We start from the raw sequence: 18,540 nt of genomic DNA on the forward strand, positions 1-18,540 counted from the left end.
GATGACAATCTCCATAGCACAGCTGTAACGAATCAGACCCCTCTAGGTTCGCTTCGACAGACGACCCAGTCTTTGCATCCCCTTATACAAAGCCCTTGAATTGTGCCAGATTTCTCAACTTTGTGAATTCCCTCAGTATGCTGGCACCGCGGGCGTGGCAGACCATGATATAAGGTGGTGCAATCTTTGCAGCTCGTAATAGCATGTGCAATTCCATAGCTAAAGCCGCAGGTGTTCTGGACTCCTCTGACGAGACATTCTCACTCCGCCCGTGTCCAGCGCGCTCGTAGCTGACCACAGCCATGGAATCTGCTAGCATTTTGGTGACGGCTGTCCATTCTTTGATGCTGCTGCCGATGTCGGGAATGGTGACCACGATCGGGTTGTGGGCGCGTCGGGGCGGGCCGTGAACCGTCACCTCGAGTTTATATGAGTCCAAATCCACAAACGTTGTAGAATTGTGCTTTATCGTCATATTTGTAAGATTAATTTCAGATGGCCTTTGTAAATCTCCTCAAGCATAATATTCACTACAGTTGTACTCCGTAGAGTCGCCAGTATCAGATCTGACTCAAGAGGGGCATCAACGAGTTATCTTATCTTATCTTATCTTTTCCTGTCATGTCTCGGACTTGTCTCCGAAGCCTCCATCTGATCATCATAACAGATACTATTGCGGGCGTAGCGACGGAACTTCGGAATTGCAACGGCGGGTTTACGAGTTGCATTCTTGTTTGAGGTGGGCCAAGTTTCCAAGTTGTATCCATGGGCTGCTTAGCCTACTCCTATTCTTTAGCGCATGTACTATCGCCCTCTAGTCCGTCGCGCTCATACTCTCTCTACCCCGTAAAAGTAGAAGCCTGGATATGTCAACATGGATGTTGTTTTCATAGAGCGATTTCTTAGATTTGGTAGAGTTTACGTGTAACTTTCAAGTTGACTGTTCTAATAGATACCCTGAGATTGAAAATTCATGTCCAGTCCCTGCTATCACCTGGAGATGGACATTGACACGTCAATAATACTGTGATCGAGAATGGATTCCGAGAGTATGGTTCTCAACTTGAGGTGACACAACGTCTATTCCTTGATCTTTACTACTGCATTATCTCGATTACCCCATTCCCCGTTCCAACATAGGGTACATTCAGTGGCAGGGGTTGAATCCTGCCTCGGCTACAATAGTCGAGAATGAAAAACCTGCTCATGTCTATCAATATATGGATCCGCCCATCTCGGATACATCTTGTTTAATATCAAATAGGCCATACTAAGTAAGCTTAAGATTTACTTTGGCTATCGATGTTATATCGTCTGTGTAGATCTTCTCTACAGTCATCCTTCAGGGGCCGGTCCATCTTTGTCATAGCATTTCAAAGAATCACCACTTTTATCCTGTAAACCGTTATAGTCTTAGGTTGAATCTCTGACGTCAAATCACTTCCCTCTATCACTTGCTGTCATATGTGATGGAGTCGTGCGGAGTAATAGACGTTGCCACATCACGCGTTGCTTCATGCTATGCTTCTCGCCACGGATAACAAAACAAGCAGTTACGGCTATCACTTCCTCTCGACCTTCGTTCCAGATCCAATGAACGAAAGTGATGGCCGTTTTCTCACTTGTTTTGCTTTTGTTTTCTTGTTCTCCACATGGTGGCTCCTTTCTGGCTGCCCAACTGCCTAGTCCTTCAGCGATGCCTGAATTTGTTTGATTGCATTGAACCACACACCAACAAAAAAGGACTTGTATCATGTTGAAAGATTATCGAGAGGTCATAGTTATATATCATGTTAGAATCCTATGCTTTCATGTAACATGTGACAGATTCATTGTACTGCAAAATAAGGATCATGGCTCAAGCTTGTGTCTACCCACAAGTCTGACTCCTGTTTCAGGTCCCCCCTTTGAGCGATATAGATATATGACACGTATTATTATCACCAAAAAGACGTTGCAGCTAGTATCGATCGAATCTAGGACTTGATCAAGTCAATACCTTGATTTCTCTCCACAGATGCGTCATTCACTGGGCTGATGCCTGGTCTGTATGTGTAATTGTGTAAATGAATTAATGCTATCATTTCTAACGAATTGTCGCTTTTGATGCTACGCATGTCCCAAAATCAGTAATGGCTACCTTGCCATATCCTTCCCAGACTCTACAAAGCTATTGTATATGTGATTGATACCTCTATTCCGAATCCGAATCCTCTTCAACGCCTGGTCTAGGGTTGCAAATCAAGGTACCAGACCATGTGATAAGGTTTCCCACCCTTCCCTCTCGTGTATCAATACTCTCGCAGCCACCCTGCGCAGCAACCGGTGCTTGTGCCAGGATCTTGGCGAAAAAGTTTCTGGCGACCTCGTTGCTGGCCTCCCACTGGAAGACGACGCACTCGTCCACCTTGTCACCGGGTTCCTTACCAGGAGCAACGAGGGGGATGAGCTGATGCCGTCTCCTCTCGCGGGGCAGGTCCCACCAGGAATCCATAATGGCGGTCCAGAGCTCTGAGCCGTATCCTTGACGGCAGTGTTGGGGCTTGATAAGGAATTCGGCTTCAGGCCAGCCAGAAATTGAAGAAGACATGGCGAGAACATCTGGGAGACCACCCTCGCCAATAAGCTCGCCGGTAGACTTGAGAAAGGCGCCGAACCACCAGTGGCATTGGTCGTCTTGAACTAGAGAGTGGAGTTGTCGTTCGGACTCGTCCTTGTCTTTGTTGGCGCGACCACGTGCTGTTGAGTAGACTTGGAGCTCTTGGAGTTTGCGAAGCTCGTGGAAAGCTTCTAGGTCCTTCATTGTGAAGGGGCGGACGACAAGGCGCTCAGTCTCGATGGATTTTCGTTCGGAAGCGCCAGGGATGGGGCGCTCGGGAAGTGTGACAGAGTAGCTGAACCATGGCGTCATGCCTAGCTCCTGAGCCTGCTCCTGGCTGAGGAAGATCTGGAGAGAGGGCAGGGCCTGTTTTAGTGGTGCCATTGTTTCCATAGTGATTGTGTATTGTGTCAAGCTGTGTTCTAGGTTGATGACTAGGTAGAGTGAGTTATCGAAGTAGGACAAGATTGAAGAAGGGTTGGGATGAAATAGATAATGGAATATTAGTAGGAAAAAAGAGACAGTTACAAGTGCCGAAATGACAGTCTTTAAAGGATTGTCTCGTATGATGTCGATTTGGTGCTAGCGACGTTACATGGTAGGAAAACGGCAGAAATGAGCGGTCAGTTCACCAAGTTGCTATGTATTTCTCGCTTCCTTTACGACAAGTCAAAGCGACGAGGGAGAAAAGCCGTTGGACCGGCAAGGGCCAAGCAGGGATTGCAACGCCGGGTAGCCAAGCATATTGGCATTAGCAAGGGTTGTTTGGTGGTGGAGAGAGTTCTGGTGGAGAGAGAGACAGGAGGAGCAGCCTCACGCAAGCAAAATGAAGACAATGAAACCCTGCTCCACCACAATTCTTCCAATTGATTGAGACTAGAGTTTGGCGGAGATGAGTTGAAGTGAAGAAACTGAGTTCAATTGACTCTGAAACTGTCACTGTCAAAACAACAACAGACGCAAAGAAAACCTTGTCTCATTCATTCTAGTCCCTTAGTCCGGGGCTATGACACTGGGCTTGTCTAGTCTGATGCAAAGCGAGAAAACAACGCTAGCACAACCCCCTGAGGGCCCTGACGCTTTGCTTTAGCGAAGGTTTATTCGCTGCCAAACTGTTCATCCTTACTGCAAACTGCATAAATACAATTGTTGTACAGTGCCGTGTCTCACAACACTATGCGCATTCCTTACTGAGGCGTCGGTCACGTTGAGGCTTACAGCGGCACGCTTTGTTGCTCGACTCAGCTGCAATGATGTGATGGTGTGTGACAAACTTCTCGCTTGACATTTACCACGTATGGTAGTGCATCATTGACATATTCTAGTCTAGGTTTGAGGGGGTCACCCCGTCATCTCCAGCCCTGTTTTGTCGCATTGGGACAGCGATCATCAACAACCAGACAGTGTGTGTTGTGTTCTTCTGCTCTGTTGTTTTTGCAACAGTCCGTGGCCTTTTACAAACCATGTCGTTCCTGTCTCCCCGCGGACCTCCCGTTACATGTCAATCCCCAAGCGACAGTGTTCCGTGTCAGATTGAGGAGCGATCAGCAATTATATGGATCCAGGGAAGATCTGCTCGGCATTTCATTTCAATGAGTGCAATCTGTGCTTCCAGAGACATTCCAAAGCATATTCCCCGTCTGCATATAATTGATCTAGTCATTTCCGTAGTGTAGTGACATTCCGCGGTGGCTTTGGCTGTACAGTATATGTTGTCTTTCATCATGTGGCGCTGTCACTGCTGTCCCGATAGTGAGTGCATACTTCTTGGCACTGCACTGTAACCCATCCATCCCTCCACGGCTGTTGGGTCCATACCGTGACAGACCAACCCCCTGGTCACCATCTGCATATGACTACCTGTTATTATCGTTTACAAGAATGAATATCTAATTAAGGGGAAACGACGTAGTATCAGGTCCCAAGTCGTAAATCATCCCAGTTCTCTGGGTCCGGGACTCGTGTATTTACATTCCGAGCGGATCAACCCGTATGCGAAATTTCTTCATAGGCCAAGCTTGGAGGGGCTACCCTCGAGACGAGCCCTAAAGTAGCTGATCCTAGGAACAACAACAAGCTTCCGTCTTCCCGTTTGCACGAGCCGTTCGACGGTCGACTTTTCGGCGCTAACGGCTGTTTGACAAATGGGCCCGTCCCATCAGTCTATGTAACATGGGAAATTGGAGATCCAGTATCACAGTGAGACGTTACAACAAGGTATTATCAAGGGCAGACCAACTGATTATCTATCATACGATCTAACCAACAAGATCTACCTAACCGCATGTTGTACGATCAAGATAGTAATAGATCGTCCTTGGATATATGCATCCTGGGACAAGTCTTCAGGGATGAACTTCAACAGGATACCTTTGCTGTTTGACCTGCATCTAAACACCGCATCGTATTCGAAATCGTGTCAATAATTCAGATACTCATTACGTATACCACTATCTCTAGACAAAATCCGCAGCCAACAAGGCAAATTTCAAATTCCCTGCTCTTAACATCCATAACTAAGAGGCCTAGGCAAACGGCAACTCCTGTGGCATCGACGTGGAATCACATCCCGAGAACCTCCACCAATCCTGATTCGTTCTAACAAACAACCAACGGATTGCCACCATGGCGATCCAAGGAAGCGGTGGGAAAGCACTCCAAAGCCCACCTTCAAACGTCTTATCGTGAAGGACCATAGCCAAAGGCAAGATCTCGTTGCGGTGAGATGCACTCTTCATTCCTTGGGCGCCCAAGTCAGCTGCCACTTTGTCGAACCACGCTCCCCAGTCGCACTTGTCGGCGTACTTTTCCAGGCCGACTAGGGTATCGATTTCGTTCTCCAAATGCGTTCTCAGAGTGGGCATGAACGAGTCGATGATACTCTTGAGCTTTTCGCCGTCTAATTCCTCTTCTCCTTTGCGTACTTTGTCGACATAAGCTGTATAGTCCTCGAGTCCTGTGTGGAACAAGTGATGCTCTTCAATGTTGGCGTCCATCAGGCCAGGTACTCCAGCAAGTCTGTTGATCTCGGGGAAGATTTGTGTTTCTTCGCTGTGGTGGTGTTCTAACACTTCTTGGCTCCATGCCCATGCAAAGTTGGTGAAATCTGATTTGTCCTTTTCTGTTCCTCGTGCAGCGACGTTGACCGCTTGAAGATAGATGGCATTTACGCCTCGGAGTAAAAGGTTGTGCACAACTGTCATTTCCGCGGCACATCTCCTAGCTCCCTCAGCTCGCTTATCAGGCTACATTATATGGTTAGTGGGTCAAGGGTCGTTGTTTGCTATCTCCGGAGACATACCGTGTCGCCGGACTTGGATGCACTGATTAATGTGAAAGGGCCATCAACCCATGGCTTCTTTGCGTCGCTCATACTTGTGATTTGATGTTTGAGATTTGTCTTGGCAGAATGAAGATGTCGGTGGTTGATGACAATTCACAAGTGGCTCTTGAGACAGTTAAGTACTGGATTGCCTCAAAGGCGCAGCTTGGAAGTAAGCTGGTGCTGACGTGGGATTTCTTAGTCTAATGCCGTAACCAGTAAATCTACGTGGCAGATCAAAGTCGTAGGGCTACGAATTGATGCAATATTGCAAGCGTATTGAAGATCTATCTCCCCAAGCCACAGACCGTAAACTTAAATAGGAAGATCATTCAACGAGACAAGCTTTTCTAGTCTGTCAAGATCCTCAATTGTTTTGAGGGGCCTGGTTTTGGCCAATGGTCTCGAGGCTAAAGGATGGACTAGATGACGCTGTTGGGGATACCCTTGCTTGCAGGATTGCTGACGTATCTATTAGGGTCCGTCTGATTGGTTAGGTAGCGTTATCTAAACGATCCATAGCCCATCTAATCGATGAAAGTCCACTCAAGGCGTTTTTGATAGCAATTTATCTGGTCTGTGTGGGAAATGTGGCTGTTTCAGCCTTCGGTGAAACAAACACAGGACCCCAAAACAGCATTTCCATTCGAAGGGCTGAGTGTTGACTCGGCAGTTGGAACTATTGTTAAATGACGTTATGCTTCCAAGAGTCATTAATACGCGAGAGATGTAGGGTAACCTTCACGACTTGCTGGCAAGGGTGAACTGCATGAGGTACGTTGCGGAATAATTAATTAAATACCCATGAACTGTAAAACAATAATAGCAGCACTATAGAGAAAGCTAGAAGAGATCTTTCTCGTCCAAACAAACCTCGACAATCCAAAACTATATTAAAGTGTTCGTTTCGACGAACACTTGGGATACTCGTGTGTTGTCGGCCCGGAGAGTAGCGAGCTACAATCATGAACTTCGGCAAACAACGGCGGATTACCCGTATGGAAATTAACCTGCTAATCAATTATCCACTGAATTACTTCATTTCAACAAGACAATCGCCGATGAAATGGAAAGCCTCATAACCCCCGAAACCCCCAAGAAAAACCCTTGGAAATTAGGGCAACAGGCCACATCCATGTCTGACCACCATGACACGACCTTTTCCCAAGGACCTGGTTGATGTGGATTAGGTCTAGACTACAGGTACCGTGGAACACGATGTTACCGTTGTGAAGGGCTTCTGGACGAACCCTGGAACCAACGCTTCGTACCGCTCTCAACTGACTGTGTCCACTCTCCCCGCTGCGAGTGCGACCCTTATCCCGTCCGTCATCAAACCTCGGTAGGTCTTGGCTGTCGTCAGCTGCTTGGGATGTGATGCTTGCTAGCGTAACGATGCACGAACATAATTCTGCATAAAGTTATTCACAGTTGTGTTCGGCTTCGGCTTCTGTTTCAGTTTGCACATTTCAACGGAAACTATAACTGGTGCCTATCGTATTGTAATCTCGGGACAATCAACCTGAAAATAATTGCCGAAAACTAAATGATTCCAAAGACAGGCAATATATACTTCTGCTCAAGCCTCGTTCTCGTGTTTGAGCAAGGTTAAGAAAAGTCAACATTAGACTTCAGAAATTGTAATATATCATCAAATGAGATGAGATGTTTGAGCAAGGCAAACGAATTGACAACCGTGCTCATTCATTCATAATACCTCGGTAGATATCTAGATACTTGGCTGTGAACCATCTGTCGCAAGCTGATGTTTACGGGCGTTATCCTCCATACGTGCAATCCTTGAGTTTCTCTTGGCCTGCTGCTTTCGTCGCAAAATAAACAGAACTGCGCCGACAATCAAGACAACACCCGCTACAGAGCCAACAACAATGCCAGCAATAGCACCGCCACTTAATTTCTTTGAACCACTCTCTTTCTTCTCTTCATCAGAGTCGTCGTCCGAGGTATGAAGATGCGTAGCAGTTGCACTAGGATCAGCAGTTGCACCGGCCGCTTTGTCATCGTCACCAGGCTCAGTTGCGTTGAAGCAGGGAATAGCAAAGTTAAAGTCTGCCTTTGAGACGAACGTGATGTCTGCACATGCGTAGAATGTTTGATTGTGGGGAGCGTCCCAATCGGCGCGGTAAATAATCTGGAGCGTTGCATTGTCGCCTGCTGAAACACTTGACGGCGCGTCGGGGACTTTGACACAACTGTGTCCGGGGTTGAGGTCTGAAATACTCTTCTCTTGGATGAGAGTCTCGAAATCGTTGTTCGATGAAGGATCTTTGTATTATTAGTCTACAAGTAGATAGCTAGTGGGTGGGATCGACAACTTACCATTTGCATATGAGATGCTAATCTTTGTGTTGTAATAATCATCTTGCGCAACAAGGGAAACAGCACCGCCAGCTGTAGTCAATAGTCAGCAAGATGTATTCAATGGAAAAGACATAGAAAGGTTTAATGTACTTAGAGGGAACTCGGTTCTGTTTCCTGCCCCGGCACGCGAGCCACAAGGAGCCCTGTTATCCATGTCTCCCGACCAAACACGGTCTGGAGGCCACATGAAAGCGGCAGGGCCCATCTCCTCGTCAGTCACAGTGGCATTTGTAGGTGCCTCATCTTGGCCCAAGGCGAAAGATGCCAGAGTCAGAAGAAGAAGTTTCTTGAACATTGTTGAACAAAACGCCTGAAACATTACTGAGAGAATGGTGCATGCAAACCTGAGCAAAGAGGGGAAACTGGTCTTGGTGATATACCGCTAGATGGACTGTCCCTAAAGTCCAACCTTCACATGCGTGTGAGGGACTTCTGAACTGCCAAGCTATCTCTGGACCCCGTGAAGACAATAAACCGAACAAAAGTGCATGGAATGCTCATGCAAAAGTGATCTGATTGACTCATTTGCCAGATATTGCAGCTCGTGTGTCAACCCACTCTCGACGACCCCCGGCTTATCAGATGATCAGATAAGATTTTGATGCATCGCGACACTTTCATTGGTCTGCCAAGAGCACCTCGTTTCCACCACAAAGGCTAAATACAGCCACTGTTGCAGTGATTAGTCTCTTTTTGGCCTGGTTACATATGAGCGATATCGGATGAGAGGGTTAATATGCATCTTGAGCGTCTAGTTGGACTTGGCATCAGGTCATGATTCTATGAACTGCCAATCATGGTGGTCTTGTGAGATGCTGGTCCTTGGTTACCTCGGGGTTTGACTGGAATCGGTTGTGAAATGGTCTAAAGCCGGTGAGCCATTTCTGCAGGAATGAGTTGTGGCTTGCTCAGATTAAGTGATTAACTAGGACGATTCAAGCATGTGCATCGCATGGGGCTGTGAACTGCATGTATAAAGTCATTGAATCGCATTTCTCCTCAATCTACTCGTTTCTATCTCCCACTCTGACAACAATATCCCCCCCTCGTTTAGCTACTCAATTGCCCGCCATGCGTTCATTCGTTGCATACACTCTTTTGGCTTCAGCCACCCTCGCTGTTGCTGTTGACCCTCGTTTCGAGTATCCAGACACTGTGCCTCTTGTCAAGCGTCAACAGCCCGGCACTCCTCAGTATGCGTGCCACGAGGACTGCGGTAAGCCAGAGTCTTCGCCGGAAAAAAATGAGGTGGAAACTAACTTCTATACAGGCCTTCTTATCACTCTGGCCCGTGAAAACAAAGACTTTTGCGACAGCCAAGAGTGGAATGATCACTATGATCAATGTATGGAATGCGCAGAGACCTACGGTATCTGGAAGTACTACGGTAGTGGTGTGAGCAAGGTCGCTGGGCAGTGTGACCTCTCTCCTACTCCCAGTCCCTCTGGTGCTGCCACCAAGGAGACTGCCACCTCTAGCAGCGATGGGTCGGGAACAACGGCTCCTGGAAAGATCACAACGGAAGCACCGACTGAAGTTCCCTCGACTACTATCGCAATTGAGTCTACCGTTATCGCGACACCTTCAGCCATGACGACAACAGATGTTTCCTCTGGCAATACGGCAACCTCGACTCCAGAGCCTTCTAGTGTTGCTGTCAATGGCGCTGCTAAGCATTTCGAGTTCACCACCGCTATTGTCTTTGCAGCGTTCGCTATATTTAATCTCTACTAAAAAGGATACGGAGGAATTTGATTGATTGATTGATTTACAGTAATGTAGATAATATATTTGTTTCTTCACTACAACGCTATAGATAGAATCTATATAACAGGTCATATGAATACCATGTCATTAAAATACGATTTAACTCCTAGTATATAAATGCAGATACTCAGATATCATCTGATGTTAGACCAGAAGTGTCTGCATTATTAGCGGTGCAAAAAGCTGATCTACTACCTTCACATCCCAGCGAGGTCCATCTCCGAAACAAACCGAGCTATCATAGAGTTTGCATAGAACGACTTCCAACAAGCTATGGAGAGTCGAGTTTGCCTGCCCATCAGCAGCCAGCGTGAGAAAACCCAGCCTGTAATCACCTATTGCTCTCTTTATCCTCTTCTCGATAGAAACGCATGATAACCATTGATTCGGGTCTTTACCGTTTGATCGATAATCATCTTCCACGAGCTTACATAATACCAAGCCCAAATCATCTTCCCCAGCCACGGCATGTTCCTGACTAATGGAACCAGTCTTTTTGTACTCTATTCTTGCCCTCGCCATTGTTTGGATAAATGTCGGTTTGATATCGCGGGTGACAGAGGAGTGGCCGAGGCATGCCTTTACGTTGGAGACAACATCATGGCGCAGGCAGCCGCTCTGACTGTGCTCCATGACGGACCAAAAGAGAAGTCCCGCAAAGGTCTCTGCGCCTGGACCGATATACGGAAGAAGGTCTTGAGGTGGGATTGAGACACGGAGGTAGTGCAAGGGATCTAGCCATACACTGCAATCCAGACGATATTGGGTGGTAGATGCTGCGGGGAAGGTTTTCAGGTTCAACGGTACGTCAATGATCTGGCTTGGTACTAGACTTGTTTTAAAAGTATCGAAATCTTCTGGAGTTGTGTTTGTCAATTTAGTTGTTGTTGTTGAAGCTTTGCTTGACAATGTTGCTGGGATGTTAAGATCAGCCGCATCAGCTAAATCCCGTAAGATGTCGAGCATCTCAGGTCTTTCATCACCCCGAGCTTCATCGAGCAGTAGCTGAACTCCATTTCGAAGACGACAATTTTGATCTGTGAGTGCTTGAGTGGACTTGGCCTGACGCTTGCGAAATGCTGCCTGTGAGCGTCGTCCTCGCTCTCGACGGCGCTGTAACCAATTAGCATGTGACTTGGCAAGGATGAACTAATAATTACGGTTAAATCGTCTTTTATTTCCGCTGCTACCATGTTTGCAAGAAGTGGTTATGTGATTGTGTTTGATGTCTTTACATGAGGGAATGAATATGGAAAAGGTCGTAAGCATAACGTGAGTTGAATTTGTCATCTCGGAACTGACCAACCGAGTTAGCCCGACTTTAGTTGTGCCGACTCACGTAACCGCCGGAGGTCAATAAGACCGTCCCCAAACCGCATTGTTTCAAGGTCTATAGCCTGTCACATAACGGTTACGTGACTTCGGGTTTATTCTGCGGCGGGCCATCAAATGAATATGAATAGTAGCAAGCAATATTTATCAGATCATGTATATAAAGCCAAGTAACCTAGCTAGTGTTCCAGCCGGCAATTAGAAACATCTTTTCATTCCACTTTATCAAAATCAACTCTTGTTCCAGTCTTCAACTTCTCTTCACCATGGTCAAAATTGCTATTGCCGGAGCCTCAAGTGGTATGTCACCCATACGTTCATTGTAATGTTGGTTTTAATTGTTTCCAGAACTCGCCCGAGAGATTCTAGACAAGCTTGTAGCTACCGAGAAACATGACATAAAGGCTCTCATTCGAAGGGTAAACAAGACTCCAACTAGGTATCATCTGCATGAGTTGTGCCAATGTTGAACAGAATCCTTCCGAATTCCCTAAGCTCAAGAACGTAGAGTGGATCCGGACTGATTTTTCAGACAAGGTGGAATTGGTAAACATACTTGAGGATGTCGAAACTGTTCTTTGCTTTTTTGCTGTGCACCTTGATCCTGGTTCCGAGAACCAGAAGCGTCTCATTGACGCAGCTATCGAGGCGGGCGTTAAGAGATTCGCCCCCTCTGAGTGGGGGCCGTCAGTCATTCTGATCCAAATTGTGAGAGAAGTTACTGACAAGTATTAGAGGTGTCAAGTTGGCAGAGTCACTCGACGCACTGTCTTGGTACAGTGGTAAGATTGAGGTCGTTAACTATCTGGAGGATGTTAATGCGAAAGAAAAGGTAGCCATACACAGAGACTTACTTTCCGTTAGCCTTAAACTAATCATCATCTAGGTCCTTGAGTATTGCCGATTCCAACCTGGTGGATTCATGGATTATTTCTGTCATCCTCACCAGACATCCAAGTACCTCACCACAACGAAAGTCAACATTGATTACGAAAACCGAAGCGCAATGGTGGTCGAGGGTACACTAGACGACCAAATTGTGTACACTTGCGTCGAAAACATTGCTAATGTGGTTACATCGGCTGTAGATTACAAAGGCGAATGGCCAGTCATTGGGGGCATTTGTGGTGACCGAGTTACCATTCGTAGGCTTTTGGAGATTGGAGAAAGGGTGCTAGGTATGCATTCGCAGCAGTAGTGTCGTTGACCGCGTTGCTAATATCGTCTAGGACACCAATTTACTATCGAGTGGCTCAAAATGGAAGATGTCAAGGCGGGAGAGCTCAAAACGGACAACTATCCTCGCATTGACCTACCTTCTATACCAAAGGACCAAGTCGAGGCGTTCTCCAAGATTGCCATTGTTGGTATCTTGAATGCATATCATCGCGGGGTCTTTAATGTCTCAGATGAGTGGAATCAACTGCTGCCAGACCTCAAGTTTACCAAGGTTGATGAACTCCTGGAGCGGGTTTGGGGTGGCAAAATCGGCCAAGACTGATCTATGAGGGCTAGAAGAGAACGTAGTACTTAGAAACTTTTTCATGATGCAGAGTGTTATTGCAATGGTTCTTTTTTTATTGCAATTGTCACTCATAAGGAGTCCCATGATATGGCATCCTTACTGGACTTGATATCTGCTTTGGGTGAGACGATTTTACGTTTCTGTCTTGCTAGGGGTTGTCACTATAGTCGACACAGACCCCCAGCAGACAATGAGTAGCTCTAACGTAGAAAGAAATTTGATATTGTTTCATCAGTGTCTTGTATCAAGCATATGACTGCTTGTCAGAATGGTTTGGTTGGCTGCCGTTCACTTCTGTGGTTGAATTTGATTCGCATTAAGGCTCACCCATGTGAAGGATTGTTTGATATTCAGGTTTCTGTCATTAAGCCACAAAGAATCTATTGGATGACAAAGCTGTTATCATATTTCATGCTCAGTATAATTTAGCGAATGAGCCATCATAAAAAGCATTCATCTGTCATGGCAGGCCTCGAACTACCTCTACAGTTTGCTATTCGACCAGCGAGTTCAATCACACAGGGAAACCTTCAGCCAACTGCACCATAGAAGCGGGTTTTGAGGCTCAATAATAACGTTAGTTTAGCCTCTTATAATTAGCTGGAACCCGTATGTGGTTCAGATGAATAACAGACCCCATTGTGGAGGATTTCTAGAGATAAGATTGGAAGGCCATAAGCATTACTGCTTGGGCTTACCCTCTCCGCTACCTCAAATTCTCATAACACGTCTCGTTAATACTGTACTTGTTTTCTCTACCCTGCTTGGGGTTGCCCTAACAGAGTCCACAGTTTCATGTGAGGCTCTGTCTCTCATGGAGAACAAGAAACGTGACATCTACAATAGCAAGTCTTGAACATATGACCGACTGTATAACGCCACCCATTTTTACAAATTTCCATTAGTCCGTAGGTCTTGGTAAGATTATTTCATCATTAACGCTGCTGTTGAACTGACCCTATAGCAGAAGGTTGCAGCACATATACTTTCTACCTAGTGAGGGCTGTAACCAAGATGCCACAGAAAAACGTCCATGAAGAATGGCCAGGAAATGTCTGTTGTATTGTTGTAACTACAATTGCACATTTCAGCCTTTGTCGGTGTTTTACAGGACAAAGTTGGAACACAGTGTATCACAACCAGTGTCTGACGTTCTGCGCATTATGACTTTGATGACTGCTGTAACAATGATAAAACCTAGCACCTCTGCCTTCCATTGGGTATTGGAGGATGATGTATCGGGCTATGATTTGAACTCGGTGATGCTAGAAGTAGAGAATTTGAGGGAACAAGGACAGTAGACAGGCATAGCAAAGGGCCTCAAGAATTCGTCACGTAATGTGCTAGCATCACCTTCGTTGTCCATATCAACAGCCAAGCATTACGAGCAGATGAGTCCAACTCTGCATGTAGGAGAGAACTGTGAACGAGATAACTATGCACAGATAACCAAGTGCAGAAAAAAGTTGAGTTGTACAACTGCGACCGTCTCACTTAGGGTAAGCTGAAACAAAAACCTCGGGAGCTCATTGAGAGCCTGATTCAATTTTCCCCACCAACCAGCATTTTTGACCACCTATTGATCACCATTTCGCATTCGTACTGTATCTTAGTTGTCATTCCCACTGGTTTCTCCTATGTCTCAGAGTTTCTTTGCCTGTTCTGACAACAACAGCTGTGCATGGCTTGTCTTCATCCCTGACGAGGCAGCAACCAGCTGTACTGACGGTGATCAAAGGGATCGCTTATGTGATTGTTATCTCAGTGTCATTGGAACTGGGGTTATAGGTGGCAATGAGAGATGGCACTGAGGCTGTAGGCTATTTCCCAGCCTGATATGTGTAGGTTACACGGTGCAACGATACGGTTCTGTTCCGTGACAAAACGCCAAGGGCTGTTGAAAAATAAAACTCAACCAAAGAGGTCTCTCCGCAGAACCGTAAGAACGGGGGCTGCCAAGCCATGACAAGTTGCAAAATCTTGGAAGCAGTGTTACACAACATACACTGTTTTTGTTTTGAAATTGCAGCCGTTCAATCAAATGAAGGTGTATAGCCCACATAACTGTAAGCGGGATAGCAAATGAGGAAGGCCAAGGGAGTGATTCGATCGGTCGGCTGAGACGCAGTCATCCAATGTCTCTCATCTTCTGGCCCCGAGGCTCTAGACTTGGCCATTTAACCGACAGCCTGCTTCGGAATCCCACTTGGCCGACGCCACCAATATTCAGCTGTGATTGTATCATAATATCTAACATGATGGACGTGTCATGTCGGCGGCCGTCTCGTGATAGGCGGTAAAACTTGTTTCCCCCTTCGTGTCACCCCAAGTCAATATCACAGCTGATGTTATGTCTACAACGAAATACGTTGTGTGACCATAATTCGATCTTCATATGGCTTTATGCAGATATTGTATTGACCGGTCGGTGATATGATGAGGCTCTGCTACTTTGACGCTGGCCTCCTCGTTTGCGTTGTCGTTTGAAGCTGTTTGCTTCTGGCCCTTAAAAAGCCGCTATTGTTTGTTGGACGGTTGGGATCCTCACAGGAGAGACAAAAACACAAACAAAACGCCTTAGTCTATACGTGTCACAATCAACATGGCTGAAGAACGCTGTTCTGACTATCGGCTGTCCGCAGCATCCCTCCAGAGTTACCTTCGAAAGACATTCAATGACGACACCATTGCAGTCGAGGTGCGACATACTTGCAACGTAATAGTGGGATTTCTCAGCTGATTGTTATTTATAAATAGTCTATCAATTCACACTATGTATTCAACCTCCCTGAGGGGTGTACTTTGACAGAGGTTTGTGATCTGCGCAATCACGCAGTACATGCCTGCTAATCGTCCTCGTACTAGGCCCACAAGAATGAAATTAATGCGCTGAGAGTGCAGCGCAGGTGAGGCTCTGGACAAGTTGCGCACCCATAGAGGCACAGTGGTTGAACCGTACATGTTTGTACTTGCTGTTGGTCACGGTGACTTGGCTGGTATTAGGGGGGTAACTCGTGTAGGCTCACTGCGTCCTTGTATCTATGTAAGGGGTGGTCCGTAGAGTGTTAAATACAAACAAGCGTGGACACTCAAATCTTGAAAGCTGCTTCATTCAATAACCAACCTGGCAGATTGCAACAGTCTCATACGAACTTGATTCACCAGCCAATATGAGTATCCACAATTACCCCATTTTTGACATGATAGAGTCAGGTCAGAGGTCTTTGCCAAAGGACATTGCAGAGGCCGAGCCTTCGGAACGTGCTTACATGGCTCTCAGAGCCAGTTGCGATCGTCAGGGCAATTACCCTTGTAACCTTATGCAGCGAAAGCAACTGAAAAGTACTACAGAGCGCTATCGGCGGCAACTCAATGACGAAGACGACAAGCTCTTCAACCATGACTTTGAGGAGATTCATTTCCATGAATTGCAAGACAAGGGCATAGGTGATCACAGACGTCCATTCTGGCTGGTATGAATGCGTTATATTAACACTCTTAGACTACGGGACATCTGTCATTCGAAATACTCCGTCTGTCCAGAAACATCTCCATCAAGATGGTCGCGATCCCATCTCTCGTTTTGTGTACGACTCACGATTCCTCATGTCTATGTCTACCTCAGCTAACAGTTCACAGCTTCATCCAAGCCGAACATTCCCGCGCTCCGTTAAACTGCTCTCGCGATAGCTTCTCACACATCCTGTCATACCATCAAGTGCCTCCAACCTTCATCGACTTAGTATCTGCCTTCGGTTTCACACATTACCCGACCGATTACCATATGACAGGCTTCGACTCTGATGATACTCTTGCAGTCAAAGACCCTTCGAAGCTACTCATGATACCAACCATTGGCCGTTCAGGGCGCGAGCACCGTATGCAATATCTCTTGCGGTCTACTGAGCGGGACTATGCCTCTGACGGGTCTCGCAAGTGGAATATCCGACAGACCGCTGTATACCATACCTTTGACTTGATCGAAGGTAAAGCCTTGTGGATCAATATGAAGGCCAACAGTCTACTGGAGGATAGAATTAAAGAAGCAACGGCCGACTCTGCGATAATGAATTCCGCTGCGATGGGTGACCTGGCTGAGTCCTTTTCTTCAACCCTCACCATTCACCTCATTTTTCTCGAGTGGTGCGACCAGGATTGGAGAACGTGTATTAATGATTGCGAGAGTAAGATTAGGAACATACTGGCCAAGGCTCAAACATCGCGAGTCGATCAGCCTGCCGAGTTCAACGCTTCTGCAAAGCGTGCTTTGGTAATGAACCAAGCCAAAACAACCGGCCTCAGTAATCACGAGAAACGGTCCTTTTCGTGCCCTTCGATCTGGCAGTGGAAGAAGCGAATCTTTCCCAAATCTCCAAGTGGCCACGGTCATCGGGATTTTAATGAGAAAGAGCGGTTCCGGTCCGTTGGAGAAGTTGGGTATACGCAAAGAACGCAGATCAACAACCTTAACAATCTTGATACCTTTTCGTTCGATAGTATCCAGCAGCTTCACTACTTAGAGGAGCAACTAGGAAGCTATCACTTGGTGATGGAGCTCAACCGTCAAGCTATGCACGACATCGCAGAGCGGTATCGGAACTTGCTATCTCATCGCGGTTGCCCGGAATATCTCCAAATACATTGCCTTGCCGATGTGGAAGCTTTCATTCAGCGAGTTGAACGTATTAAAAAGAATCTTGACATTCGCATGGCTCAAGTAACGTCGTTGCTCGCATGGTTACGAGACGGAAAAGACCTTGTAAAACACATGATATTGGTCTAGATTGCTCACTCGCTGATTGTTTACCTCGCAGCTTGACCGCATACTTCAATATCGGAATGTACAGATCGGCCGTATCTTTACGGAAAGCTCGTTTGGTCAATCGGAGAAAATGGAGCGCATTGCATACAAGACGGAGAAAGAAACTATCTCTATGCATGTCATCACTTGCGTGACGCTGGCATTCCTTCCCGCAATGTTTGTCGCTGTAAGTAAGCCTCATCAATATTGTGACTCCTCTCTTATACTTTCTTCTAGACTTTCTTCCAAAGTGGACTGGTGGAAATAAACCAGAAGGCGACGGGCGTAGATAATGCCGTGATATTTCACGGAAGTGCCTTCGGGATCTTCTCTGCAATATGTTTTCCCCTCATGGCATTTACATTTTTCTTGTGGATCATTGTATTCAACTATATGGCACGTAGAGCACGAAGGCGAATCACGATGGAAAGTGTTTGAGTAGAATGTTGGCTGTTGGGTGCGCGCGGGGAGTTTAGGAAATTATCTCATATCGATAATTCTCTATTTTAGGTATTTTTCATAGACTATTCTTACTTAATAGAAAACTCTGGAAATTAGTATGTCACTGAAGTCACCTGAGTTGTGTGACTCTGACAATACCAAGTCTTGGGCAAGAGTGCGACCCCCTAAGGCTCTGTACCCCCTGTCTACTGCAAGGCCTCCTGACTTTGTGAAATGCATTTATATTTGTTTTCAATCTTTGAAAACATGATAATTGGTTTGAATCAGTGTCGTCAGTCTCACGCACGAACCTCTTTGCTAGCCAACTGGTTCATGCAAATCAGACGAGCGCTTCATTCGTGTTATTAGTG

The 18,540-nt window shown here is 46.3% G+C and overlaps 9 protein-coding genes across 9 annotated transcripts; 4 read left to right on the forward strand and 5 right to left on the reverse strand.

Moving 5' to 3' along the window:
• Positions 1-82: 82 nt before the first annotated feature.
• On the reverse strand, positions 83-475 carry FGSG_12010 (uncharacterized protein; the record flags this gene model as incomplete). The annotated part of the gene is made up of 1 exon (XM_011319304.1): positions 83-475. One exon carries the CDS (start codon positions 473-475, stop codon positions 83-85), a length of 393 nt encoding a protein of 130 aa, XP_011317606.1.
• A 1,719-nt stretch (positions 476-2,194) lies between these two features.
• Positions 2,195-2,983, reverse strand: FGSG_01768 (uncharacterized protein; the record flags this gene model as incomplete). The annotated part of the gene is made up of 1 exon (XM_011319305.1): positions 2,195-2,983. The coding sequence occupies one exon, from the start codon at positions 2,981-2,983 to the stop codon at positions 2,195-2,197; it is 789 nt and encodes a 262-aa protein (XP_011317607.1).
• Positions 2,984-5,124: 2,141 nt separating this feature from the next.
• On the reverse strand, positions 5,125-5,972 carry FGSG_01769 (uncharacterized protein; the record flags this gene model as incomplete). The annotated part of the gene is made up of 2 exons (XM_011319306.1): positions 5,125-5,844; positions 5,901-5,972. 2 exons carry the CDS (start codon positions 5,970-5,972, stop codon positions 5,125-5,127), a joined length of 792 nt encoding a protein of 263 aa, XP_011317608.1.
• A 1,678-nt stretch (positions 5,973-7,650) lies between these two features.
• On the reverse strand, positions 7,651-8,598 carry FGSG_01770 (uncharacterized protein; the record flags this gene model as incomplete). The annotated part of the gene is made up of 3 exons (XM_011319307.1): positions 7,651-8,207; positions 8,262-8,333; positions 8,394-8,598. 3 exons carry the CDS (start codon positions 8,596-8,598, stop codon positions 7,651-7,653), a joined length of 834 nt encoding a protein of 277 aa, XP_011317609.1.
• A 776-nt stretch (positions 8,599-9,374) lies between these two features.
• On the forward strand, positions 9,375-10,097 carry FGSG_01771 (uncharacterized protein; the record flags this gene model as incomplete). The annotated part of the gene is made up of 2 exons (XM_011319308.1): positions 9,375-9,519; positions 9,574-10,097. The coding sequence occupies 2 exons, from the start codon at positions 9,375-9,377 to the stop codon at positions 10,035-10,037; spliced, it is 609 nt and encodes a 202-aa protein (XP_011317610.1). The 3' UTR covers positions 10,038-10,097.
• Positions 10,098-10,267: 170 nt separating this feature from the next.
• Positions 10,268-11,263, reverse strand: FGSG_01772 (uncharacterized protein; the record flags this gene model as incomplete). Its single annotated transcript, XM_011319309.1, has 3 exons — positions 10,268-10,305; positions 10,502-11,219; positions 11,261-11,263. The coding sequence occupies 3 exons, from the start codon at positions 11,261-11,263 to the stop codon at positions 10,268-10,270; spliced, it is 759 nt and encodes a 252-aa protein (XP_011317611.1).
• A 405-nt stretch (positions 11,264-11,668) lies between these two features.
• Positions 11,669-12,903, forward strand: FGSG_01773 (uncharacterized protein; the record flags this gene model as incomplete). The annotated part of the gene is made up of 6 exons (XM_011319310.1): positions 11,669-11,702; positions 11,751-11,821; positions 11,877-12,088; positions 12,138-12,234; positions 12,289-12,580; positions 12,632-12,903. The coding sequence occupies 6 exons, from the start codon at positions 11,669-11,671 to the stop codon at positions 12,901-12,903; spliced, it is 978 nt and encodes a 325-aa protein (XP_011317612.1).
• Positions 12,904-15,473: 2,570 nt separating this feature from the next.
• Positions 15,474-16,026, forward strand: FGSG_12011 (uncharacterized protein). Its single transcript, XM_011319311.1, has 3 exons — positions 15,474-15,625; positions 15,685-15,738; positions 15,793-16,026. Exons 1-3 carry the CDS (start codon positions 15,530-15,532, stop codon positions 15,835-15,837), a joined length of 195 nt encoding a protein of 64 aa, XP_011317613.1. The 5' UTR covers positions 15,474-15,529; the 3' UTR covers positions 15,838-16,026.
• A 71-nt stretch (positions 16,027-16,097) lies between these two features.
• FGSG_12012 (uncharacterized protein) lies at positions 16,098-18,233 on the forward strand (the record flags this gene model as incomplete). Its single annotated transcript, XM_011319312.1, has 3 exons — positions 16,098-16,400; positions 16,430-17,915; positions 17,966-18,233. 2 exons carry the CDS (start codon positions 16,098-16,100, stop codon positions 17,708-17,710), a joined length of 1,584 nt encoding a protein of 527 aa, XP_011317614.1. The 3' UTR covers positions 17,711-17,915; positions 17,966-18,233.
• Between the last annotated feature and the right edge of the window lie 307 nt (positions 18,234-18,540).

This window comes from Fusarium graminearum, chromosome 1, assembly GCF_000240135.3.
Source record: "Fusarium graminearum PH-1 chromosome 1, whole genome shotgun sequence".
In the NCBI taxonomy this organism is placed as follows: Eukaryota; Fungi; Ascomycota; class Sordariomycetes; order Hypocreales; family Nectriaceae; genus Fusarium; species Fusarium graminearum.

Coding starts and splice junctions, on each gene's coding strand:
- FGSG_12011 (XM_011319311.1), top strand. CDS start 15,530: ATGGCTGAAGAACGCTGTTCTGACTATCGGCTGTCCGCAGCATCCCTC. Junction 15,626..15,684: donor ACGACACCATTGCAGTCGAG/GTGCGACATACT, acceptor ATTTATAAATAG/TCTATCAATTCACACTATGT. Junction 15,739..15,792: donor AGGGGTGTACTTTGACAGAG/GTTTGTGATCTG, acceptor TCCTCGTACTAG/GCCCACAAGAATGAAATTAA.